This window comes from Marmota flaviventris, chromosome 10, assembly GCF_047511675.1.
Source record: "Marmota flaviventris isolate mMarFla1 chromosome 10, mMarFla1.hap1, whole genome shotgun sequence".
Taxonomy (NCBI): Eukaryota; Metazoa; Chordata; class Mammalia; order Rodentia; family Sciuridae; genus Marmota; species Marmota flaviventris.
Window position 1 is genome coordinate 110,214,965 of NC_092507.1, and position 26,256 is coordinate 110,241,220.

Sequence of the window (26,256 nt, forward strand, 5' to 3'; positions counted from 1 at the left end):
GACACCTATTCCCTACATGCTTCACAGAGGGCGACCTCCCTCCGACCTAACCCTAGCACAGGTGCAGCTTCTGGTGCTGTGCAAGGTGCGTTTTGTAGCGGAAGCCTTTGCCACAGCCTGCGCACTTATGCGGCTTGTTCCCAGTATGGATGCGGCGGTGGCGGATCAGGTGCGAACTCTGGATGAAGCTCTTGCCGCACTCAATGCATGTATAGGGTTTCTCGCCAGTGTGCGTGCGCTGGTGCTGCGTGAGCGTGGAAAAATCGCTGAAGCGCTTCTCGCACTGGCCGCAGCGGAAGGGCTTCTCGCCTGTGTGCACGCGCAGGTGGTTCACCAGGTGCGAGTTGCGCCCAAAGCCCTTGCCACACTCGCGGCACACATAAGGCCGCTCACCCGAGTGCGTGCGCTTGTGCGTGAAGAGGTGCGAGCTGACGCTGAAGGTCTCGCCACACTCTGAGCACATGTAGGGCTTCTCTCCTGTGTGCACGCGCTGGTGCTTCACCAGGTCCGAGCGCCAGCTGAAGCGCTTGCCGCACTCGCTGCAACCATGAGGCTTCTCGCCCGTGTGGATGCGCTGATGGTTGGCCAGATGTGAACGGCGCACGAAGCCCTTGCCACACTCCCCACAGGCAAAGGGGCGCAGCGCTGCAGCACCTGCACCGCTGGCGGCCGCGTGCGCACGCCTGTGGCTCAGCAGGTGCGAGCTGAGGCTGAAGGCCTCACCGCACTCCGGGCACGGATAGGGCTTCTCACCGGTGTGCAGGCGCCGGTGTTTGAGCAGGTCCGCGCGCCAACTGAAGCTCTTCCCGCAATCCGCACACAGGTTGGGCCGCTCGCCAGTGTGCAGGCGCAGGTGGTTTGTCAGGTAGGTGTTGCGGCTGAAGCCCTTGCCACACTCCCCGCAGCGGAAGGGCTTCTCGCGAGGGGGACGGGCCAGTGCGGGCCCAGCTCCAAAGCCCCCCGCCACGCCCATCCCCATCATCCCCACCACAGCTCCGCACTCGCCCGCCAGGCCGAAGGGCTCCAGGCTGGCTACCGCGGCGGCCTCTGCCAGGCGGTGAATACGCTGGTGCTGTAGGAAAGCGGCACCTGGGCTGAAGCTCTCCCCGCAGTCGGGGCAGATGGTGGGCGCATCCATGATGCTAGCCACCAGGCTGTCTAGCTCCCCGAGATCCATGGCCATGGGGTGGTGGAGGCGGTGGAAGCGGCGGTGAGCAGGTTTGTCACCTCGGTGGCGACTTCCCAGGGACAGGTGGCGCCTCCAGGGAAGTATGGGAGGTGGCGGCTGCTCTTCTTCCTCTTCCAACCTATTCTCTCCAGTACTTTCCTCCTCCTCTTCCTGGGGACTCCGGGATATGCTGTCTGATTCCGACAGACCTGGGAACATCCCCATGTCAACCACACCAGGCTGATCATCTTCCTCATGGAGAGCAACAGCTTCCTCCTCACTCAGCAATCCCTCTGCAACATTGAAAAGAAAGCAGAGGGGCTTAGTGACCTAGCGCTCAACAAGATAAGACTAGAGGAAAGGAGCTTGGACAATAAGAGTGTGTGGGCCAAGGTGTAATGCACCTCCCCCAAATGCTCCCAATCTCCACCCAGCCCCTTACATTCCAGCCCCCGCTCCCACTAGGTTCCTCCCAGAAAAGGCCTAAGGAGTGTACACTCTCTGCAGACTTTGCTACTTTGTTTTCCAGTTCTTCCGCAGGCCCCACCCAGCGGAGCTATCTGAATGCAGGAAATGGCAGAGTCTGTGCCAGGTGGAACTCCCTGGGATCTCGATCTCCAGAGAAAAGGTTTTTCACTGCTTGAGAGCTACCAGTGCCTTGTAAGGCTATTGCCTCAAAAGAAAAGATCGGCATAGCTAACCACACACACACACACACACACACACACACACACATAAATAAATAAATTAATTAATAAATAAATTAATTAATTAATAAAACACTTGGCCTAACCAAGCCCTAGACCGACTTTCAAAGGCAGTCTGAAAAAGAGGTGGCACGGGAGAGGGGCAGGAGGCTAAAATGAAGCAAATAAATTCCATGCATATATGATTATGAACCCAGCTTTTTAAAACTGCATCCTGGTACAGCTTCAGGTGAAACAACAAACTAAACTCACCTTCTGGTCTTATCTATGGATCGGGGAGGAGAGTGATGACAGAAGGAAAGTGCATGGAGGCTAGAGCTATTGAGCCCAGGCTGGAGGCTGCTTCAAGGATACACACCTGTTAGTGTTTAGCTACTTTATCCCCAAGCAGAGGGCACTGCAGGAAGTTACTCAGTTATGGAAGGCCACAAGCTGTGTGCACTGTGGGGGAGGGCAGCAGGGAGTCTGGGACTTTGTCAGGCGGTAAGGAATGTAACCTTACAGTCCTAACATAGAGTATTTCAGCTCATTTCTGACCCTGGGGCATGTACTCAGCTGGATAAAGTAACAAATGCCCAAAGACAGAAACCAGGAAGTGGATAAAGATCCAGCTCTCAGGTCAGGAATGGCAAGGGATTTTGTAGAAGAATTGGGCACTCGGGGAATTAGTCACATGAACCTAAACAGGTCATTTAACACTGTTTACTTGTCTGCAGAGGAGGTATGCCTGCATCTGGATACTGTGCTCAACACTGTGCTCAGTAACTCTTTAAATTCAGCAACTCATTTCCAGCGACCCTTCCAGTGTCACCTGAGTAACTGAAGTGCTGTTAGAACTGGGAATTAACAGTAGTGATCTGTACTGTAAAGTGCTGTACCCATGAGTGAGCCTCTTCACCAATGCCTACCAGCACAGCCCACCTCAGACTGGACTGAAGAAAATAATGTGCCCAAGGACCAGTCCTAGAAAGGCTATGTTAGTACAGAATCCTGCTTAATGGTCTCTAGAAAGCTCCCCCAAAGATAATGCTGCCCCTGTTTGTAATTCTAGAAAGCAAGATGTGAATGTGAGTGGGGGAAATTCCCACCTCCTCACCTGTGCAGATGTTGGACACTACTTCCCTTCCCCTGAAGTCCTCACTTAGAGCTTCCTCCTGGGGGCTGGAGCCCATCTCCAGCTCCAGGTGGCCTCTTTCTTCTGCATCCTGTGAATTCAAGCCCATTCCTCTTTCTTCTGGGTCCCCTTCCCTGTCCTCCGTGTTCTCAAAATCGGAGCTCATCGCTCTGTCTTCTGAGTCCTGGTGTTCACACATACCCTGGTTATCTTCTTGTTCCATCTAGGAAGAAAAGAACAACAGTGGTGACCAAGGATCCCTGCTCCAGACAAAACACACAGAAAAGTCACTTCAGCGTCCACTTTGCTCACCATGTCTGGCCTTGATCTCCCCCCATCCAGTAAAATTTCTAGACTTCCAAGTCCCAGATGGCAAATGTCTATTCCCCACCCTGTGTAAATTTAAGGTAAACAACTGGGTACAGAGGAGGACATCTGGGTAGTGGACGAATTGTAGCAACCTCATTCTAAGGCCATGTGCAACACTCACTGGTCCCAGACTTGGTCTGCTTCTGTCTATGAAGTACATATTTATTAGTGTGGCCTTATAGTTTGATCATGAGGTAGATATCCCCATTTTTATAGCTGAAAAAAAATGTAAAGTTCAAAAAGAAGACCTGTTAGCCTAAGGCTCCATAACTCATAAATAGAGGGAAGATTAGACCAATTTTTCTAGCTCAAAATTATATGCTTTCCTTACTCTTATTAAGCTTGCCCTCCACAAGCCCATAACAATCTTATGAGTACTTTTGCTAATTATGAGAGGGCCTTTATGGAGCCAAAAAAAAAAAAGTACAGTCAGGACACAAGGATAACTACCATCAGTATGGTAACGTCCTACATAAGACCATGTCTTCAGTGGCACCACCAACCCTGGCTTTGTGGCATTGATCTGCTGCATTGCTGGGAGCTGTAAGCCAAGATGATTCAGGATGTTAGCAGGTCTGTTGGGGGCAGAAGGCAGAGATGCAAGGGCTTCCTAGATTAGAAACATTTCTGTGCTCCTAATTACATATTTTGCAATATCTGAATCGAAAGTAAGCTTTAACAGGAACATGCATGAGGGACAACTGATAACCCTTCTACAGAAGAGGCCAACATGTGAACTACAGGGAAAAAATAACATCAGATTCCTAAGCCTTTTGTAGATGTCAGGTTTACATCTCAAATACAAAGGGCCCCCTGCCAAGACTGAGCATTTGAGCCAAAAATAATTTATTTCTGCCATCCATCACTCCTACAGCTTGGCGCAAGGCAGCAAAACGGTTTCTAGGTGGAGGAACTTGGACTATGACTTTGCAAGAGACTACCACTTCAGCAGTCCCCAAACAGGAATGCAAGAATATGGCTGATGAGTCCAGTCCCCAGTACTACCAAAAAAGAAAAAGAAATAATAATAATAATGAAGGTTGAGCAAGACTTTTCCTGTCTCTGTTGAAGTCTTCCCTGAGGCAGCCCTGGCTCTGCAGACCCTTTGGAGTGGAAAGCAGGAGTTACAGGCAGAGGAAATTCCTCTGGCTGGGTCAGCCTCAGTGTAGAGACCACAAGGCACTGTCAATTAACCTCTCATTGTTTCGGAGTCCTCATCATTGCAAAGAGGGTAATGTTACTTAACCTTGCTCACAGGGAGAGTGTCAAGAGGAAACTAATTAGAGATCACTTTGGAAAACACTACCAAGAATAATTGATGCTTTGAGTTTTACAAATGTGAGATACACATCATTCTCTCTTTTTAAGTCCTAATGCTGGTCTAGCATACCTCAAAGACACACTGGCTCCTCTACAATTCTGCATACACATTAGCCTGATAACGTATTAGATTCTTTTCTCAGCAGTGAAAAAATATAGTCCCTAGATTATAATGAAAAAAAAAAAACAACCAGGTTCTTCCCTTAAATGTTTTGGATGCCTGAGCATGATCTGTCAGTAGCGTCCTACAATGCATCTGAGTTCCTTTAGAAAGTACATCATTTAAAATACCAGGTTCCCAATACTCCTGATTCTTCTGTTAGGCTGTAGGAGAAAAGATCTCCTTAAACCACAAACCTTTTCAGAGGTGTATCCCACAAGAGACTATTGTCCCCAGTCACTTCAGCTCATCACTCTTGCCTTCTGCATGCCAAACTTGGACTCAAGTCTCTCTATATAATGTTCTTGAGGTGTGGACAGGCGACAGTCAGCTTTGCTAGTGTCAGAAGGCAGCGGAGGGGATGGGTGGTAGGGAAGGGGGAACTAATCAATGGTTTCTGCCAACTTGAGGCCAGCAAGAACTTCATACCACTAAAGGAATTAAGCACATCACTAGAAACTCATAAAACAGCAAGGTTCAGTGCCCAGCATGGCCTAGATTTAACTGCAGCTCTCTACCCAGAAAGGTGGGACCAACCTGGCAAGCAAGGAGCAGGGCTTCTCCTCTGATGCATTTTAAGGACAGCTTCTTAGCGCCTCAGAAATGGCAAGAGTGGAACAAGAGGACAATCGGGTTTGTGATTTCTTGCAAATCAAGAGAGCAGTCATACCAGAGAAGTTCAATTCAGAAACATGTTTTTTTCAGATTTAAGGGGGATAACATGCATGCGAGAGCCAGAGTCCAAGTGGCCGGCTCAGGGCTGGCATATGAATTCACAGTGCTGCCATGCTCAGAATCAAGGCAGGTTCTGAGCTCCCCCCACCCCCACCAAAAAAAAAAAAAGGTATGCTCTGAAGAATGTCGAAGCTCCTATCACCCAGAGGCAACGTTCATGGCACAACTACTCCAATCTGCTCAGTGCAAAACTAGGAAACTATACACCTAACAAATGTATTCAGTTCCATTCATGCCATCACACACTGGGGTTTAGGCAACCATCAAGTCATGGAGAAGGACATGTGGGGGTAAGGAAGGGGCAGAGAACCTGATGAAAGTAGGGGGTTTAAAAAATCACCTCTTTTGTTTATTAATAGATGTATGTTAGCATATATATTTGCACATGAATACACAGGCTCAGAGAGGGTGACTAGAAGAATATTTGTTAAAATGTTAAAAATCTCTTGTTTACCTCTGGGGGATTTTGCAGCTATCAACTCATTTAAACTTAACAAAAATCCAATGAGGTTTGGCTATTTCCAACTTCACAGACCAGAAACAGACACAAAAATGATGAGGCCAACATCATACACAGACCTGCAGAGCAGGGCCCATACCCTGGAAATCCAGAGCCAGTGCCCACATTCTTCAGTCATGTCATTTTGTGTGCATCTGTATTTTCTACAGTAAACATGTGGTTTTTAACTGGGAAAAAGGCCAATGTTGTTGATAACATAAGTTATATTAAAGAAAAAGCCCTATGATTTTTTCTAGAAGGAACAAAAAAAGGAAGACGAGGAGTTGTGATCTCCTCATTCTAGAAGACCTGCTATTCAGAAATGTTATCTCGTCAGTGGTGTGACTGAAGTGTCAGTCAGCAGATATTCAAGCACACTTTGTTCCAACTCCTTCCCCACTCATTCTGAAAATAAAAACTAGCAATATGTTTTCTTGGGCAAGGCCACAGTTGGATAATGAGTGGGTAGCGGGACAGTTTGGTGGCTTTGTGACCAGATTAACCTGGGTTCAAATTCTCTGCTCTTTGCCAGCTATTTGACCTTGTGCAAGTTGCATGACCTTGCTGAATCTCAGACACTATAGCCTTAAAAACAAGGATGCACCCTCCTACCTTGTATGGGTGTTTGAGAACCATATAAGATTGGTGTTTTATAAAAGCCACCGGCACCTTAGAGACACAATCAGTAGTAGTTTGACTACTGTAGTAAACTTTAGCCTATTTCTTGATTTTAAAAATTACACAGGTTCACAGCTGTTTTCACTGAGAATGGCCTTCAATGAGTACAAGCAGAGCTTCCCTCATTCCTGCTGCTGAAGGCTTAATGAACAACCCACCAAATGAACAAAGGAGGGGGGGGGGAGCTAGCAGCATAGGGGAGCTAAGGAGAGCAGGAAAGTTTATAGCTGATGAGGCATATATGGGTCTAAAGCTGAATGAGGAACAGGCAGGTGCTTCAACAAACCAACACCATCTGCAAGGGAGCTAGCCACCCCCTAGTCAGAAGGAATAGAAGACTAGAACAACAGGGAAGTGGGAATAGCCAGGCAGACAAAATTAATTCCACATTTTATTCTAATCACTGATAGAAACAAAAAAGCTGTGGGAGAGAGCCCTGGTTGGGAGCAGCACCACCCCTGTGCTGTGTGACTGTGGGTAAGTATTTGCCCCCTCTGGACTTCTACTCAATGAGGCATTTGGGTTTGGGTTTGAATGTGCCTGAGTCCTCTTGTGGTCATGTGTCACATACTCGGGTAAGTTCATCTGAAGAGGCACTATGGTCAGGCTCAGGAGACAGCTTCTGCCCTAGCGTGGCAACTCACACCCCCCTAAAGATCCCCTTCACCTTTATACAGCCTTTGACTGCAGATCATATCAGTTAGGGTGGCACTGGGCAACCTCCCCAAGACTGTTCCAATCCCAGTTTCTAGAGCTTAACAACATTTCTGTGCCCCTTCCTTTACCCCAAAGTCTCGAGTCAATAAAGAAAACTCATCACCCTATGAAAATGCTCAAGTGCCTTCCAACCATACTCAACCCTACTGAAAATACTAATCAGCTCACCTGAAGACTTTGCTGCTGAGTGGAGGTAAATGTGATAAAGTATCTTTGAAAAAGAAAAAAAAAAAGAGAGAGAGAGAGGGAGGGAAGTGGGAGAGGGGAAGTGAAGCCATTGTAGAGCCAGAATTAGAATTTAACCTGAGTTTATTATTTTCCCAATGGCTACCTGCAAAATCTCTTTGATTTGAACAGAAGCCCCACTATGAATTTAACTGACTTTCCTGTGAAGGGGTTGGGGTAGACAAGCACACACGTCTCTCACACCTTCCTAGATTTTACAGAGAGAAACCAAGACTAGGAATGATAGCCAGTGTCTCAGCCTCTCAGAGATAAATCACTGGTTGCCCTCTCTCATCTTGGGAGCATTTTGGGTTTTTGTTTTTTTCTTGGACCCCACACTGCTCTGCCACTTCCCTGCCAGGAGGTAACCTACTGCTATCAGGCTGGGAGCCAGTGTTCTATTGGAATAGATCTATGTGTCTATACCACAATTTAACAAGTCCCTCTCCTCTGGCTGGCAACTGCAGGTAACTTGGGGTAACCATTTTCTGTATGAAGAACACTGAACAGGTGGCGTATCTCCTAGCCATAGTCAGGACTCCAACTGTCTTTTGGCATTTTCCCCTCCTCCTCCTCCTCCTCCGCATGGGAACAGATAGTGAGAGCCTTGGACTGGGGAAGTAAAAGGGAAGGCAGTTGTGTCACTACACCTGGCAGCACCAGGCAGGGGTGGCCCAGTGGGGAAGGAGCCGGCCAGTGTGAGAACAGACCTCCTTGCCCATCCCTGAGGACCCTCGCAGCCCCGGCTGGTCTGGTGGGGAATCATGTGCTGTGCTGCTGTGCCCACTGCCAAGTGGCCCACAGCCAGGCCGGCAGGGCTGTCATGTCAGGGAAAGGAAGCAGCCAGTTGGGCAGAGGGCCAGGAGCAGCTCCCACTCAGCCGCCTCCAGGCTGCAACTCCTTTCCTGTCTCCCACTCGTCTTACAGGTCCCTTCCTTACCTCCTCAGTGGGGTGCTGGGAGGGCCAGCAAGAGTTGGAGGCGTCCTCCTGCCACTTCCCATACCCCCTGCCCACCACCGTCTCCCAAGGGAATTTTCCATACCAGAGTCCAGACAGGGACACCTGATTGGATTAGAGGTCTGGAAAAACAAATTTAGCCCGTGGTTCAAAGGTTGACTTCAACACCATAACTGGGGTCTAACCACGGATTCCAGGGGGTTAATCATTTGTCCATTTAAAGCACCAACCGAGTAAACCGTCAACTAGCCTCCCAGGGGATATGGCCGTCAATGTCCCAGCCTCATGGTGAGCTAACATTCAGAAAGATCTCAAAAGACAAAGCTACCTGGCTGTCTTTGCAGGGCATGCCTCTTACACAGACTGTGTCCCCATCTAAGGTAGGCAGCTGACTGTCCCCTTAGCTGGCTTTCCAAGTCACACACTCAGATCGTCCAGCCTTAAAGGCCAGCTGCCCAAGTGGCAGACTGCACGTAAGGTGAACATTAATTCCAGACAGAGAACACCAAAAGATTACTGCAGCTAAGTGCTGACCACTCTCCAGACAGCAAAAGCTAAAATAATAAGGTTTCTGCTTTGCGGTTACTGTTGTTTTTTGTGGGGAGAGGGAAGCCCAAGTTAACAAGAGGAGGTTACTTGCCCAACACACACAAGGCACTAGGATCAGGACCCAGCAACACACATACATACAACCAAGGCAACAGAGAGATCAGTCCACAAACCCACAGGTCAGCGCCAGTCAGACTCCTTCCAATCTTTGTGGTCAAGATGAGGACAATGTCCTTGTAGCCAGACATTTCCTGTCCATTGATTGGGTGAGGGCCCCTCAGTTTGTCACAGCTGCCAAGCCTCCACCACCATCACCACCCAGTTCCCTCTTTGCACAATAAGACTTAGTGCAGTGCAGAGGCAGATCTTTAGTATACTTGAAGTTAGACTCTCTGCACTCAGGTGAAAAGTCACCAAAGCTAAAGGTCCTCATGCAGACATGACTCATCTCTATTCTAAATTTACTGATGAGAGCATTCTACCTGAAACAGGGATTCCTTCTGTAATTTTTTTTTTGTCCCCTGTGCTTGAAATTATACCACAATTACTACCTTTATACATTAACTTGTTTAGTTTTTTTCTTTTCTTCTTATGAAGCAAGGGAAGCCCAAGGCTATCCTCAGAAGAATGATCCTCACACAAGCTTTACAGCAGCTGGCTCAGATGTTCAATGATTGTATTCATGAAATACAAACATTTTGGAAATCTCTTGGTTCAAACTCCTTTTACAGAGAATAAACTGAGGCAAAGAAAGGGAAAGTCAGAGTTACACACCCAAAGGCAGGTGATAGAAGAGTTGTGGCCGGAATCTCAGTATTCTCATGGCCTTGCCAATGATCTTTGCATCTCTTTGATATAAAATGCCTCCTTAAAAAACAGTCAAATAAATCTGGGACATACATCTGCCCCTTTTATCCCTTTCCCCTCTGTTTGAGTCAGGGTTTTCCCAGAGAAACAGAACCAATGGATGGATATATATTTAGAAAGAGATTTATTATAAGGAATTAGCTTTTGCAGTTATGGAGGCTGGCAAATCCAAAATCTACAGGATGGGATGACAGGTTTGAAGACCAAGAGTAGATGCAGTTCTTGGCTGAGGGCCATCTGCTAGAGAGAACCCTCCTTGCTCAGGGAAAGCAGTCTTCTTGTTTCATTTAGGCCTTCAACTGATTGGATAAGGCTCACGCAAGTTGTGGGGGGCAATCAAGCATTACTCAAAAGTCCACTGATCTAAATGTTAACTTTATCCAAAAACACCCTCACAGAAACATCCAGGATGATGCTCAGCCACATATCTTGACACGCTGTGGCCGAGCCAAGTTAACACATCAAATTAACCATTATATATAGCTTAATGAAAAAGTACAATCAGCAATAATCCCATCGTAATTCAAAATTTACTTCTGAAAACATCTTCTTTTTCATGAAAACCATTATTACATACAAATACTTGGATAGAGTCTCAGAGTTATGTGCTGAAGAGGACAGAGGGGAAGAATCAAGATTAATCTTAAAGTATATGCAGGCATGAGTATGTGTACACCAGAAAGAGGTTCAATTTAATAATCCATTTCTCTGAAGGAAAAAGAGAAAACATGAAATGTGGAAGGATTTACGCAAGATGTGGAATGTTAATGAACAGCCTCGTATTAGAATCTTGTGCTAAGGTGGCCAGATGGGGTCAGGTAACCTCAGGAAAGCTTTCCCAACCCAGAGATTCTGAGATCCTCTTTCTACTGGAATGAACAAACCTCAAGAGAATATTCCTCATTCCTCATAACAAAAAAAGAAGTGTTGGGACATTTGATCTCCTGCCTCTCACTGCACATTCAACAGGAAAACCCGCCCTTCCAACTCTCTGCCCAGAATAACTGGTGTTACTGATGAGGAATGGCTGGTGTATTCCGGCCAGCCGGGAAATGCACCCCGTAAGCGACACTTCTGCATGTAACTGGCCAAGGTCTTCCCATAAAGAGATGGCAGGGGGAGAAAATGTAAAGAAGTCACTTTGCACACACTTAAAAACACTTTTTTAAAAATAACATACTTGTTTTACTCATTTCCTTAAAAATAACAGATAAGCAAAACCTAGATTATAGGAAACTAAAACACATAATCCAGCTTCTTCAATACCAATATAAAACGGTGACAAAAATGGCAAGAAACAGAAGGGAAAACTTATGGGTCAAAAGCCTAAGTGCTTATCAACCAGCCTCACAGCAGAGACCTTGGATGAATCCCAATTCACATTAACAAACTACAAAAACAAAGTATAGGACCACTGAAAGAGCTGTGAATGCTGATTAGATATTTGCTATTAAGCTTCGTTTTTAAGGTGCTGGTATTGGATTACGTTTGCAAAGATTTCTTACATCTTTAATACATGAGATATTGACAGGTGAAATGACATGTCTGGAATTTGCTTCAGCGTATTTCCAAGGCGAAGGGGAACCAGGATGTGTTGATGGAACAAGATTGGCTGTATACCGACCTTGCTGAGGCTGGATGGTCATATGTGTACGTTTATACGTTCTCTTCTATCCACTATTATATTTGCTATAAAACTTACTAAAAGAAGTTTTAAAATGGAAATCCAATTATATTTTTTTTTCTGAAACTTAGGATCGATTACATTCACTTAAATTGTGAGCAAAACAACAAAATGTCAATGATTTCCACAAAAGAAAGAGCCGGCTTTTACAAACCATACCAAATCAGGAATGATTACTGTGCTCCTGGATAGAGCTCATGGGAAGCAGGGACTGGAGCAGTGAAGTAAGAGAGCAAGGAAAAAAAGAAAAAAAAACCCTTAAATTTAATGTTTTTGGGTCTCTCCCCTCCACCACATTTTATGAGATTCAGGAATAGCTATTGCATCCAAAATAGAATCAGAATCCTGTTTCCACTTTTATCTACTTTCATATTTTTAAAGAACTCAAAGGACGCTTAGTGCTTATTCACTTCTACCATTAATTCAGTAATTCTAGGCTGAAAATTCAAAACCAAAGGGAAATAAACCAGGCTAGAGGCCGACGTTATGACAGCCTTTGAGGAATTAACCCAGGACAGTCACACTGAGGAAATGATGGGAGTATCCCACGGATTAAGTACTTCAATAATGGATCATCCCCAGAATGATCTTCTAAGGGAATGAGAAATGTAAGGGCATGCAAAGATGAAAGGGAGGATAACAGCAAAAGTGATGTAGGAAAATGCAGTCTCCTTGAGACGGACCTTGTCAGGAACAGAATTACTTTGCTAGCCAAACCGGAGAACTTTAAAATGTAGATAGTGTCCTCCTCAGAGAAATTCAGAGGATGCCATCCAAACAGACTCATACCACAGAACAGAGACAGGAGCTAGAATGTATGTTCCCACTTTATTTTAGAAACCAAAAGCTTGCAGATTATTTTCTTTCAGGCAATGGTGCACACAACTAGTCTCCAAGATGCTGCTTTCCTCTAGGAAGTGATGAATCTGTCTCAAGAAGGAGGCTGTAAGTGTCCAGGGCTCATTCATATCTTGAACATCACAGCCACCGAGACTCTCTGCTTGGTCTCCTACGCCCCTCCTGTGCTAGTTCCTATAGCATTTCTCAAAGAGCAACAGCACCACTCAAACTTGTAAACAGAATATTCTTTCTGAGGATCGGTTCTGGGCCTGGGTTCTAAGACTTCAGAGCTCAAGAATACCCTGAAACTTATGTAAGTGTGTATGTGGACACTTCTTCCACAGAGAAGGCTCACAGCTTTTCCTTGGACCCCGAAAGGATCCATGGAACAAAGACAAAACAAACACAAATCCTGTTATAAACCACCGCTCTAAAGAACTCATAATACATTACAAATCATTAAAATATGTCAGAAGTGATCCAGAGTAGTTTTGGGGAAGAAGAGCAACTTCGCCACTATGTGCCACGAGATCTTCTGTTGGGCTGGCACAGAAGAGAAAATAATGGCAGTAAGCCCCAAACCAGGCAGCAGCACACAACCATCATGTGCAGGGGATGGAGAACGAGACCCCTAGCAACGGCAAACAGTCTGATCCAGTCTGTGATCTCAGCTAGCAGCCTATTTTGCAGATGAGCCCAGCAGAGAGGATCTAGAAAGGTAAAATGAATTACCCTTTAGCACCCCACATAACAGCAGACATGAGCTAGCATCTCAACTTTGGTTTCCTTCACCCCTTGATACTCAACCTAGTGGTACTTGGCTAACTGGGACTTTGAGATGTCGGCCTCCCAGCAACATTAATTCACCTGCTTTTCAAATCATCTGTGTTATCCGGCAGGTATATTCACAGAGCAGGAGTTTGCTCTTAGAGTCACTAATACACTGCCTCTCTGGGATATATCCCTAATTTATAAGTCTGACCCCGGTTTTATGGGTCCCTAGCTGCTTACTTGGGCTGTGAGTCAAATCACATTAATCAAACCATAACCTACTCAATACACAAAATGCTTTTGTTAGTTAATCCTCTTCTCAGAGGAAAAAGAATTAAGAATTAAAATCTGGCCAAAGTCACCAACTCATTCCTAACAAATCTTCAAAATGTCAGCAAAGTCATCTTGCCAACAAATAATATCATGAGAATTCCTGGGTAAAGAGGGGATTCTAAAAGTTACACAAAACTCTCCAAGAATGAGAGACCCAGTTCAGGATTAACAGGAAGTCAGGAAAGTAAACTGGGGAGATCAAACACCCAGCTCATCCAATATGGTTCTTTAGGGCAAATCTTGTTTCTTGGATTCTTCTTTTCCATGACATCTTTTGCCCTGGATTTCATAGTTTGCATTGAGCCAAGGACATAGCTCAGTGGTCAAGCACTTGCCTCATGAGGTGCAAAACCCTGGGTTCAATCCCTGGAATCACAAGAAATCAATTAATTACCTACTTTATCTTCCCTGAGTGGGAGGAGGTATAGAAGTGGGCTAGGTGGCAGGGCAGGCAGCTCATAAACTAAACTTTGCTGAAGAAAATATATAGGGATGATGAGAAAGTCTCACCACTTTGGATTAAAAATTTCTTTAAAAAACCTCCCATTTTCCAGATAAGAAAAATGAGGACCAAAGAAGATTCACACTTTGTTGGAACTCATGAAGGTATGCAGTTGGTGGAGAATTGGGACTACCACTCAGGTTACCTGATTCCTTCTATGCACAGTCTCCCTGCATCAGGTGCTCTCCAGCCTGCTCTGACATATTTATGGACTTAGTGCTCTGACTTGCATGACAGCATTTTGCTGCTTGCTGTCTTCCTTTCCACCCCCCCCCCCAATCTCTTTTGGACTCCTGCTAATTTTTCCCCCTATTGTGACTTCAATAAGTTTTCTTCTAAAAAAAAAAAAAAAAAAATATTCTTCAAACTTCTATCTGACCCTCTGAAATGGGTCAGATACAAGTTTGAAGAATATTTGTTAAGTCAACAAATATTCTGCAATGGTCTCTGAAATGATCTCTGACTTAATAAGTTTAGGATTATCTATTGCTTTCACTAGAGAAATACGGAACATCTTGTTGGCTAGAAAAAGCAGCTACTTGAATCAGCACTTACTTAATAGGGTGTCATGGTAAACACCAAATAACTTCAAGTCCTTGGTATAGTATCTGAAAGAAAAGTCAGAAAGAAAGGAACACAGAAAGCCCATGAAGCTGTAGAGATGGTGCAGACGGTACTGATTATGCTATTTTAAAACAATCAGAGTTTTTTTGTGGTCGTTTTGTGGTGCTTGTCTAGTGTCTTAAACTAAGCTACACCCCTGTCCATCCAAAAGGATCTTTAAAGACATTCTTCCATTTTAACTATGAAACCCTCTCATTAAAAAGGAGACTTTGTCATCCTGCAGTATCATTTTTTTTAAATGCCTAAAATCAGTCATCAAATTATATATTCTATAACATTTCCTCCCAGTGTCATTTGTTTTGGCCAAATAAGTTTTCATTTTGTTTTTTGCTTTTGGTACCTGAGAATTGAACCCAGGGGTGCTTAACCACTGAGCTACATCCCCAGTCCTTTATTTTATCTTATTCTTTTTATTTTTAAAGAGGGTCTCACTGATTTGCCTAGGGTCTTCCTAAATGCCTGAGGTTGGCTTTGGACTTGTGATCCTCCTGCCTCAGACTCCTGAGTTGCTAAGATTACAGGCATTCACCACTGTATTCAACCCAAATAATTTTGGGTTTGGGGGGACTTGGGATTGAACCAGGGGCTCTCTATCCCTGAGCTATTAGGGATAATAGGAATCTGCCTTCCTATTTTTAAATTTTATTTTGAAACACATCTTACTAAGTTGCTCAAGCTGGCTTTGCAATCCTCCTGCCTCAGCTTCCCAAGTAGCTGGGATTACAGGCGTGTGCCGCTATGGCCAGCTAAGGTCAAACAGATCTTACAGGCTACTGGGTAAAGGAGGGAAAGTTGCCAGTGAGCCCTGGTCAAAGCTAACATCACCGCACACACCAGTTTCCCCATGAGCCTGGGCTTCCAGGTATGAGCCAGCTCAGCAGATGATATTAACTGCTAACTTGAGTAAGCCAGGCTCCCATCAATAGCAGCTTTATTTTTCTGTCTTCCAAATCCTGTGGTCACATCTCCTGTGATCTCATCAACAACATTGTAAAAGGGTCTGGCATTGTAGCTCAATAACTGGCCACACAGAATACTCATCAAGATGCTCTCCCTGGAAATTCACTCTGTGCTTGGCCTCCCTCCGACTGAGTACAGAAGAATGAGCGATGATCTTGGGAATGAGCGATTCTTCTTGAACTTCACACTCTACCCTGTCTTCTCTTCTTACCTTACAAAACAGGTCAATTTTCAAGGGTTTGTTCCACATTTTCTTCTGTCTCTCTCAACGCTTTGACATCTTCCGGAAGTTTCAAATATGCACCTGCTCTGACCAGAGGCCTCACAAAGTTGAACCTCTCACCACAATCCCAGGCCTGCACTTCAGATCTACATTCCTAATGACGCCCCAGTGTTATAACCGAAGATCCAGAGTCCCAAAATGCTGCCATGCACATCCCAGGTAACAAGGGACAGGAGGCAGCTGAAATAAGGAGAAAAGCACACGCTATGCAGTCAGCAGCCCTAGGTTCATTCAGAAGATGGCCACATTTACACCGTATGCCTCGGGGACACTCATTTCACCTCTCCCAGTCTCAGTTACCTCATGGACACAATGTGCCAGAAGGAGCCACCTTGAAAGGCTATTGTAAAGATTAAATGAATTTCCATTTGTAATACGAGTATCTGACCTGGGTCATTTCAAAAAGTTCCCAAAAGCTTGCTACAAATCAGCTCCGACAAGTGTCCACTCCTGTTAATGCCTTCTTTGTTCTTACTTCTCAGGCTCAAAACCCTGGAGTCAACTTTGACCTGTTCCTCACCCCTTTCAATCAAACCAGTTGCCATATCCTTCCTTTCTGAATTTCTCCTTTTATTTCATTGCCACTATCACGGGAGTGGACACTCACCTAGTTAACACGTCACTCCCTTTATTCTTCTTTTCAGAAACCCCTAAATTACTGCACAAGTGGCACAGAGTCCAAGTCTCAACAAAGCAGCCCCTGACTCTCCTTCTTCACCTTAACCCCCAGCCCCAAAGGGCTGCTCTGCATCCTGCAGAAGGCATCGTGTTTTCCTGTCTTGCCACGCCGTCCCTCCTCAAGAAATCTGGGATGTCTCTCCCTTCCTGGAGGGAAGCAGGACCTATAGTGGTGAAAGGTTTGCATCTCAGTTTTCCATTTAAAAAATGAGGTACTGGTGGAACCTACCTTATAGGAATATTTTAAATGTTCAGAATTATTTCATTTTGTATGACTCCTTATGATATACTTTTCCTTATCTTATTCTGCCTCATATTAGTTTTAAAAATAAATATCAGACTTAATAATTCATACCTTACTGTGGGCTCTCCCTCTCCCACGTCACCTCCCAACCATAAGTTCCTTGTGTTCACAAGTGGTGTTACAGTGATTCCACCACACCATGGGCCCTCACGTACTTCTTGAAATGAATACAATTAGGTGAAATTATTTCCTTCCTTGGGTCTCAAAGGGAAAAATGAAAGAGACTAGGAAATCTAGTGATCTAACCAAAAATCACAGCAGGTAAGACAGGGCCCCGGAAATAAGCTAGCTCTCCTGACTGCATCTGATAGCCCGTCAGCACCCAGAGCCAAGCATGCTTAATTATCCTGCTTAAGAGGCAGTCATGACAGAAAGTAGCAATTAGCTTCAAAAGTTAGACAGAACGTTCTCCAAAAAGAATTCTGCGTTCTTTGGTCAAATGTCAGCAGCCCTTGTCTGTATCAAATGGCCCTGTGGGTCCTTCCTCCACTCCCAGCTTTTAACCCTTGCTTCAGCTGTGCAAAGAATGGAGGTAGTGAGAGCTGTTTGTGTTCGTGGTGTAAAATGCTCCTCCACTCTCCCCTGATCTAACAGATCAACTGCTTCTCTCCCACCCAAGGAAAGATGGGAGTAGCAATAACAAGAAATTAAAATGATCAATGAGAAAAGACCAACACTCAATATTCTCAAAACAATAATGAGACCAAGAAAAAAGTAGGTAGTGGAAGATGGAAGGCAGGGAACTCATTCAAATACAGAGAAATTTGTATTTAAGAGTATCTATTTAGACTGAAATTAATGCTCTGGCAGTTTAAGGGTGTTTTATTTTATTTGTTGTTGTTTTTTCTTATAACCAGTGAGGCACAAATTTCTTGTTTTTCTCATCTTACCTACAAACAATCAGAAAACCCCTTTCTTAAAGGCCCAGAATTAAGCTGTGAAGCAAATATAAGTCCTTAAAGAAATCTGTAAAGATTAAATGCCATATAGGAAGTGGTGACCAGAAATATCTAGCAAACCACTAATTTGACCAATAAACACAAGTACCTATTAGGGAAATAGAACCAACCATGTTCCTATGGTAACTATCACCAGGCCAATTCTGATTGTGGCTACACTATGGTTCAATTCAATTGACATTTACCTTATTAAAAAAAAAAAAAAATTTAAATGGGGGCGGGGGCACGAAGGGGTGTTTCTTCAAGTCTCTCACTCTTTGGTTTCCTATATCTGGTTTTATATTTAAAACATCTCTGGTACATGTATACCCCGCCCCCCAAAAAAAGAAAAGAAATGATGAAAATTCATATATGCAAAAGAGAATAAGACAAGAAATCACAGACTGGAAGAAAATATTTGCAAAAGGAGTATCTGATAAAGGACTGCCATCCAAAATATACATAGAACTCTTAAAGCTCAACAATAAATAGCCCAATTTAAAAAAATGGGCAAAAAAGATCTGAACAGACATCTCACCAAAGAGAACATATAGATAGCAAGAAAGCATATGAAAAGATGCTCAAAATCATATGCCATTAAGGAACTGCAAATTAACTACAAGATGCCACTATCCACCTATTAGAATGGCCCAAATCTAAAACACAGACAACATTAAATTCTGGTAAAATGTGGAGCAAAAGAAACTTTCATTCACTGCCAGTGGGAATGCAAACTGGCACAGTCACTCTGAAAGTCCAAGTTTCTTACAAAACCAAGCAGGGACATAACTCTGACCATATGATCCAGCAGGTACACTTCTCGGCATTTATCCAACTGAGATGAAAATTTATGTCCACAAAAATTACCTGCATATCTTTATAACAGCTTTATTCACAATTGTCAAAACTTGGAAGCAACCAAAATATCAATTCATGAATGGATATATAAACTGTAGTACCTCCAGACACAGGATATTATTACACACTAGAAACAAATGAGCTGGGTATGGTGGCACACACTTGTAATCCCAGAGGATTGATTGGGAGGCTGAGACAGGAAGGTTGAGAGTTCAAAGCCAGCCTCAGCAAAAGCAAGGTGCTAAGCAACTCAGTGAGACCCTGTCTCTAAATAAAATACAAAACAGGGCTTGGGGGGTGGGGGGGGGTGGGGGGGCGGTGTGGCTCAGTGGCCAAGTGCAACTGAGTTCTATCCCTGCTACCCACCCTCTCCCCCAAAAAATGAGCTATGAAGCCAGAAGGAAAGGGGAAGGAATCTTAAATATATGTTATAAAGTTTTAGGAAAATGCCAATCTGAAAAGGCTACCTAATATATATAATTCCAACTATATGACATTCTGGAAAAGGCAAAACTATGGAGAGAGTAAAAAGATCCATGGTTGCCAGGGGCTAGAGTGAGTGAGGGCTGACTAAGTGGGGCACAGGATTTTTAGAGCAGTCAAACTCTTCTGTACAGTAGTGGTGGATACATGTCATTATACATGGGTCAAAACCCACTGAATTGTACAACCAGGAGTGAGCCCTAAAGTAAACCAGGAACTCTGGCTGATGATGTATCCACATAGGCTCATCAACTGTAACAAATGTATCACTCTGGTACAGGATGTTGGCAGTGGCTGGGCATGTGTGGGGACTTACCAGAACTCTCTCTACTTTCTGCTCAATTTTGCTGTGACCCTGAATACGCTCTAAAAAAGTCTATTTCAAAAATTTATGTGTTGGGCTGGGGATGTGGCTCAAGCGGTAGCGCGCTCGCCTGGCATGCGTGCGGTCTGGGTTCCATCCTCAGCACCACATACGAACAAAGATGTTGTGTCTGCCAAATACTAAAAAATAAATATTAAAATTCTCTCTCTCTCTCCTTCTTTCTCACTCTCTCTTTAAAAAAAAATGTGTATATTATGTATACAATCATTTCCCCATCTTATATGCTTTATAAGCATATGCCCTTTTCCACAACTCAATAAAAATTAAAAAACAAAAATGGCAATGCTATCCTATCAGGAAAGAATCACAATGAAATATTTTAAAATGTCATACACTCATTCATTCAACAAATATTTACTGAACATTTACCATATGCTACCCATTATTCTAACTTCCAAGCTGTGGAGATTAAATTCTAGTGGATTTGAAAGTCCAGCTTTCAAAACCACCTTCAGAAATCACTGTCAATACCTGCCGAAGGAAACAGTGGAGGTAGGGGGTGGGGGGGGGGCGGGGAGGGGGACTAGGGGAGGAAAGTGATTCTGTGACATTTATAATCGTCCCAAGTATGGGAAAAAATGGTCAAAAGTTTCCTTCCTATAATGCCCTGCCTAAATTTCACCAAGCCTCAAATGATGAATACGCATAGTACTGGGATGAATGCAAAACATGTCTTAATAAATAAAACCCAGAAAGAATGGTTCCTGTTTTGTCATTTATGGAAAGAAAACTATAGATACATAAAACACCTCTCGGAATAAAAGTCAGTCCTGTTTCCTTAACTACACATAGCAAATGAGAGCTGTGTGCCCAGGACTGAGCCTTGGGCCCCTGCATGGAGGGAAGCCTGGGGTACCACAAGTGGCCCTCCAGCCTCCGGCACACCTCACTGGAACCCTGTTGCTAGCCTACATGTATAGAATATGACCTGCTGCACAGATGTAGAAACCCCATGAATTCTCCTATGTGCCTTTAAAATGACTAACTTGCTTGTAACAGCTCATGGCACACTGTGTTTCCACCAAGGCTTTCGAAGTTCTGGCAACCTTGAGGTCAGAGGAAAGGAAGTCTAAATCGGCCTCCAGAGACGGATTCAATTTTGTGAAATGGGACAGTCTCTTCCACCCAAGGAGAGGTTGCTGATCTTTTGTTACCATTCCCCCATCACACAAGATGCAATACAGCCCAAATCCAGACCCCACACTCACTGCAGTACTCTCTCAGAAGTGATACCAGAAGTGGAAATGGAATCTCATCTTCCTTCCTCACCCATCCTTTCTTTCTTCTCTCTCTCTCCCTCCCTCCCTCCTTCTCCACACCTGAAGTCAAGGATCCCCTCTGATTTTCTCAGATGTACAGCAAAAGGCCTTTCCCAGATTTGGCAGAGGGTAAGCATGACAGGAAGGGGAAAGGTAGTGAAGCAGTGGCCCCTCAGGCTACCTAAAATCATTAAGCACCATAATCATTCAGTGCTGGAGTTATCAAGCTCATAAAAACAGCACTATGCAGATCTGCTCTGGCATGCTTCCAGATGGTGCTTACCTCTTTCAGGGGTCATGTGAGAAAGGTGAAAATTAACCGAGAAAATCATTATCCTCTCTTTGGAAACCTCCTCTATGGTAGGAGCAAACTGTTAACATATAAACAATGCTTCATGCCTACATTTCTGCCTTCTACTTATAACCAATTCACCATTAACACAGTTTCTGGAAATTCATCATATGCCACTCTGTGTTCAGGACATACAATCTCTGTCATGTGTATGGGCTCACTTAAGTCTTTCATTAAGAAGACACTGAAGCCAGACATGGCGGTCCGCACCTATAATCCCAGCTACTCAGGAGGCTGAGGCAGGGGGATTTCAAGTTGGAAGCCAGCCTGCGCAACTTAACAATACCCTGTCTGAAAATTAAAAAATAGAAAGGACTAGAGACATAGCTCTGAAATATAGTACCCCTCATTTCAACCCCAGTACTACAAAATAAATAAGATATTGAAACCCAAATATTTCACACAATGCAAGAGATTGCAGGAGAGGCTAAGGTGTGGCCTGATATGGTAAAGACAGGCTACTCAAGAAGTGAGCTTCCCCTGAAGAGAGGAAGAAAGAATTCAGATAGGCTGGGAGAAAAAAGAAAAGAATTCCAGGCAGACAGTTGTGTGCCCAAAGGTCCTATTAGGAATTCTGCAACTGGCCTTGCCAACTAATGGCCACGCTAGTTTAAGGTCATGAAAATAACAAATTTACACAAAACAGTGTAGATCTCAGAATGATTTTAAAAGCCTAATGATGGTAGGATATCTGTAAAGTGGAGGACTCCAGAGAAAGAAGGAATAGAGATCTGGCATGGACAGCAAATTCTGAACAGTCTTGGCAGTCAACAGACCTAAATTCCAATCTGTCTTCAGGGTACAGTCTGGGACTCCAGCGAGGTTCTTCTCTCTAAGCCCTGGTTTCCTCATTTGTAGAATGGAGATAATAATGTCAGTCATCAGATGAAATGAGGCAACACAAATCAATTATCCTGTTTAGTAGCTGATATGTAGCTGTTCAAGAAATGGTGAAGGTTGTAATCACATGAAAAGAAACCAAGAAAAGCTGTCCAGTTAGGTATGAATAAGGGACTACTAAATTACAATGTCTTTGAAGAAAGAAAGTTGAAGGGTCTAATCTGTCTTGTACTTCCATATTCTACCTTTCAACCTTGGTAGACTGCTTGGGCTATAAAAATCTAATAGACATGGTGCCTGTCTGGCTTAGCTGCAAAGAGGACAGTCTTTGTGGTGCTACTTTCCAATAATCACCTTAATAATTAAAAGGAAAATTACCATCTTCACTCTGAGAGGATGACAGAATATTTTTAAATCCACTTGATTAACTCATTCTATATACTTCTACAGGGCTGGCAAAGAAGCTCTGCAAAGATTTTCATGAATGTCTTTGTAATAGACAGTGTGACAGGTCCTTTTAGGACCTTTGGAACCTTTTGCTTCTTAAGCCAGGAGCAAAAGGTAATGCTTTAGTCTATGATGTCCTAGAGTCTATGATGTCCTGATGGGTCTGAGAAAGGATTTTCTACAAAACAGGTAAATTAAGATGTATGCATTCATCCACTCATGCCTTTCCACTCATCTGTTCGTTTATTCATGTTTTTAAAATCAAACATCATTTGTGTACCTAAATTGTGTACCTGCTAGGTAAAAGAGTACTGGGCAGAAAGGATCGTTGAACTCAAGGGGCTTACATATATATGTATTATGATATATACGTATTTCTGTGATACTGGGGACTAAACTCAGGAGCACTCTTCCATTCTTTTTTATTTTTTGAGTCAGGGTCTCACTAAGTTGCCCAGGCTGACCTCCAACTTGCAATCCTCTTGCCTCAGACTCTCCGGTCACTGGGATTACAGGAACTTGAAAGGGATTTACAGTTTAAAGAAGAAAATGAACAACTATCTATCAGAAGCCAACTAGTACCATAAGGACAAAATTAATTCTGGCTAGCAAGGCTTCTATAAGGGAGCTAATCATCTGGGCTAGGATTTGGACAATCAGAGTTGGTATAGGTGGTTCAGCTTGACTCCTGGAGGTTAGAGAATATGTGTTCCACCTGGGATGGAGAGCTGTCTCCCATAAGAATAGCTAGATAACTTAAGGTGGCTCAGGTACAAAGGAGGATAGAGGTAGGCAAGCATTGGAATTGTGACGAATTTGGAATGCCACAGTCAGGAGTTGCTTCCATTGGTTATGTCCATACTTCCTAGTATGTGGTACTCAGAAAACTATAAAGAAGCAAAGGAAAAAGGTGCAGTATCTTAGACAGGTTCAGGCTCCAGACCTCTTAAGCTTTTTGTTTTCTTCCTTCATGAGTAAACAAGGCCTTTTCTTGCCTTAGCTTATCATCCTCGGAACCAACCTTTACCCTTTCTCCTTCCCTTCTCTGGATAACTAGGAATTAGGCAAACAAACAGGTAAATTATGAGGAAATCCAAAGACTCAGGCCATTGCCGAGGTCGCTCTTCACCACATCAATCCAGCTACATCTGCTGAGTTTTCCGACTGGTATCTGTTTACACTCTAATCCCAGAAGTGTTTGAAGGCCATCTTTGTCTTCCTTTGTGTCATATAAAGGGCAAGCTGGACTTCCCATCTATGATCTTGGTTCCATTTGGTGCCATCTTATTTTCTCTTGGGCCAGGCTGACATCAATGTTTCCCCACCTCCAAGATACACAGCCAGTATGCTCCCAGCTGAAGACAATCCGCTAAATGCACAGAGCATTCTCCTCCACTTCCCCATCCTCACATCCTCCACTTGGACAATTCCATTCTTACCTTAGTTCAGATATCTCATCTCTTCTAGACAATACAGTAAAGAAATGTTTCCCCCTACAAACCATTTATATAGGGTGCAAGGTTCTCTCTGTGCCCTATCACATCCTTCTTAATATAAGCATTGAGTACCCCAACCTTGCCACCCAAGTCGCAATTTTAAAGGTCCATTTGGTTCTTAAAATGTGTTCTACATTAGCCAGTTGCAGGGGTGCACACCTGTAATCCCAGCCACTCCAGAGGCTGAGGCAGAAGGATTACACATTCAACACCATCCTGGGCAACCTAAGAGGACCCTGTCTCAAAATAAATAAAAAGGAGCCAGCGCCTATAATCCCAGCGGCTTGGGAGGCTGAGACAGGAGGATCACAAGTTCAAAGCCAGCCTCAGCAAAAAACAAGGCACTAAACAACTCAGTGAGACCCTGTCTCTAAATGAAATACAAAAATAGGACTGGGGATGTGGCTCAGTGGTCAAGTGCCCCTGAGGTCAATCCCCAGTACCCACCCCAAATTTAAAAATTTAAAAATTTAAAAAAATAAAATAAAAAGGGTTGGTGGTATTGCTCAGTGGTAGACAGGCCCTGAGTTCAATCCCCAGTACAACAACAAAAAATGTATTCCATATTAGATAATAACAATATCTTGCCTGAAGAAAAGGAGGAAAATACTTGAAGACAAGTGGGAGGGCAGAAAAAAGAGGCTCCTTAGGTGAGGTAAATTCAGTTGCAGCAGTCATACTTTGGCAGGGTTCAGGGTTACCCACTCATCCATCACAGCTCTTAAAGACCATTAACTTGCTAGCCATTATCCCACCACATTCCCCACACTCAGTCTCTTAGGATAACACTGCCATAGGAGATATAGAGTTAGTGTGTCACCCCACAGGTTAAGACTTCTACAGAGCAGGAATACAGCATCACCTAATTGCATTCAGCCTAGCACACAGTGGAGGGGTAAGCGATTCACTTGAGGGGGACAGCGGGGAACAGTTAAGAAAACCAGAAAATGCAGAAACTCCCAGAAGTAATAATCCAATTCTGGAGGCCATTATGGACACTGGCCATAAGATGCATTCAGTGCCCCTGTGTCGCTGCTTTCCCACAACCTCTCACTTGCCCACTTCTCCCAACACGCCTTGCCCCAAGCCTACACTCAATCCTGAGCCTCGGCATGTCCCCTGGGTGCAGGTCCCACCATTGCCCAGCCTCCAACAAGGCCATGTGTGGTTGGGAAGCCTCCTAGAGCTAGATGGCGAGCCCTTTAGGGCGGTGAACTGCTGCCTAGCCCTCCACCCACCCGTCCTTATTGTGCCATTTGCCCAGTCTGAGCGCAGTCAAAAACGCTAATGTGAGTCGGGAAAAATGGAGGGGTGAAGAAAGGAGAGGAAGACATTTCACCAGGACCCAAGATGACCTGCTGCCCCTTTCGGAGCCCCCACCCTGACCCTGCCGTCCTCCGGTGGGGCTAAGGGAGCGAGCAGGCAGGGCAAGAGGAGCGCTGTCCGCCCCGGTCCACAGCTGCACACAAAGCCCTTCACCTTCTCCTGGCCTTCCAAGCTCCTCCCTGGGCTTCGTTTTTCCGAGGGTCTCTGATGCCCCCTTCGGTGGTCGGCGGGACGGTCCGACTCCCTCTCGCAGCGCTGCCTCCTCCCTCGCGTGGTAGCCTCCTCCCAGCCCCTAGCCAGAGACCCCAAAGGGAGCTCAGCCTCGGCTCTGGAGGCGCGAGGGTACACCGTGCGCCCGGCAACCCTTAGCCCGGAGGAGAGCGGACAACGGTGCAATCTGGGGGACACGACTTAGCCCAGCCTTTCAGCCACAGCTCTCATGCACACACCCCATCCCCGCAGTGATCAGGTCGGGTCCCTATCAGCACCATCCTCAGGCGGCGGGGGAGCCCAGCCACAGCCGTGCTCCTACCTGCGTTGCGGCGGGCGCGGCGAGGAGCGGGGACACCAAGCGTCCTGGCCCGAGCCTCGCACCGCGGCGCGACTGCCCTTGTGCTGCGGCGGCGGCGGCGGCTCCAGCAGCCGCTGGCTGGCTCGCTAGCTGGCTGGCTCGCTGGCAGACTAGCTAGCCGACTGGCTGGCTGCCCGGCTGACTCCTCACTGGGGCTTCCTGTAGGGCTGGACAAAGGACATTTCCTGGGAGGAGCAGGGGAATGTTCCCAGCATGCCTCGATTTGTAGTTCGCAGGGACTTCCTGCCACCACAGC

General features: G+C 45.0%; 1 protein-coding gene across 1 annotated transcript; it reads right to left on the minus strand.

Annotated features, from left to right (window-relative positions):
• Znf697 (zinc finger protein 697) lies at window positions 1-26,052 on the minus strand. The gene is made up of 3 exons (XM_027940231.2): window positions 25,962-26,052; window positions 2,972-3,212; window positions 1-1,461 (listed from the first exon to the last, which is right to left on the minus strand). Exons 2-3 carry the CDS (start codon window positions 3,210-3,212, stop codon window positions 53-55), a joined length of 1,650 nt encoding a protein of 549 aa, XP_027796032.1. The 5' UTR covers window positions 25,962-26,052; the 3' UTR covers window positions 1-52.
• Window positions 26,053-26,256: the final 204 nt, after the last annotated feature.

Excerpts from the sequence above, each read along its gene's own strand:
- Znf697 (XM_027940231.2), bottom strand. The coding sequence starts at position 3,212 with ATGGAACAAGAAGATAACCAGGGTATGTGTGAACACCAGGACTCAGAA. Across the intron at positions 1,462-2,971 it reads AGTGTCCAACATCTGCACAG|AGGGATTGCTGAGTGAGGAG; the intron begins GTGAGGAGGTGG and ends TCAATGTTGCAG.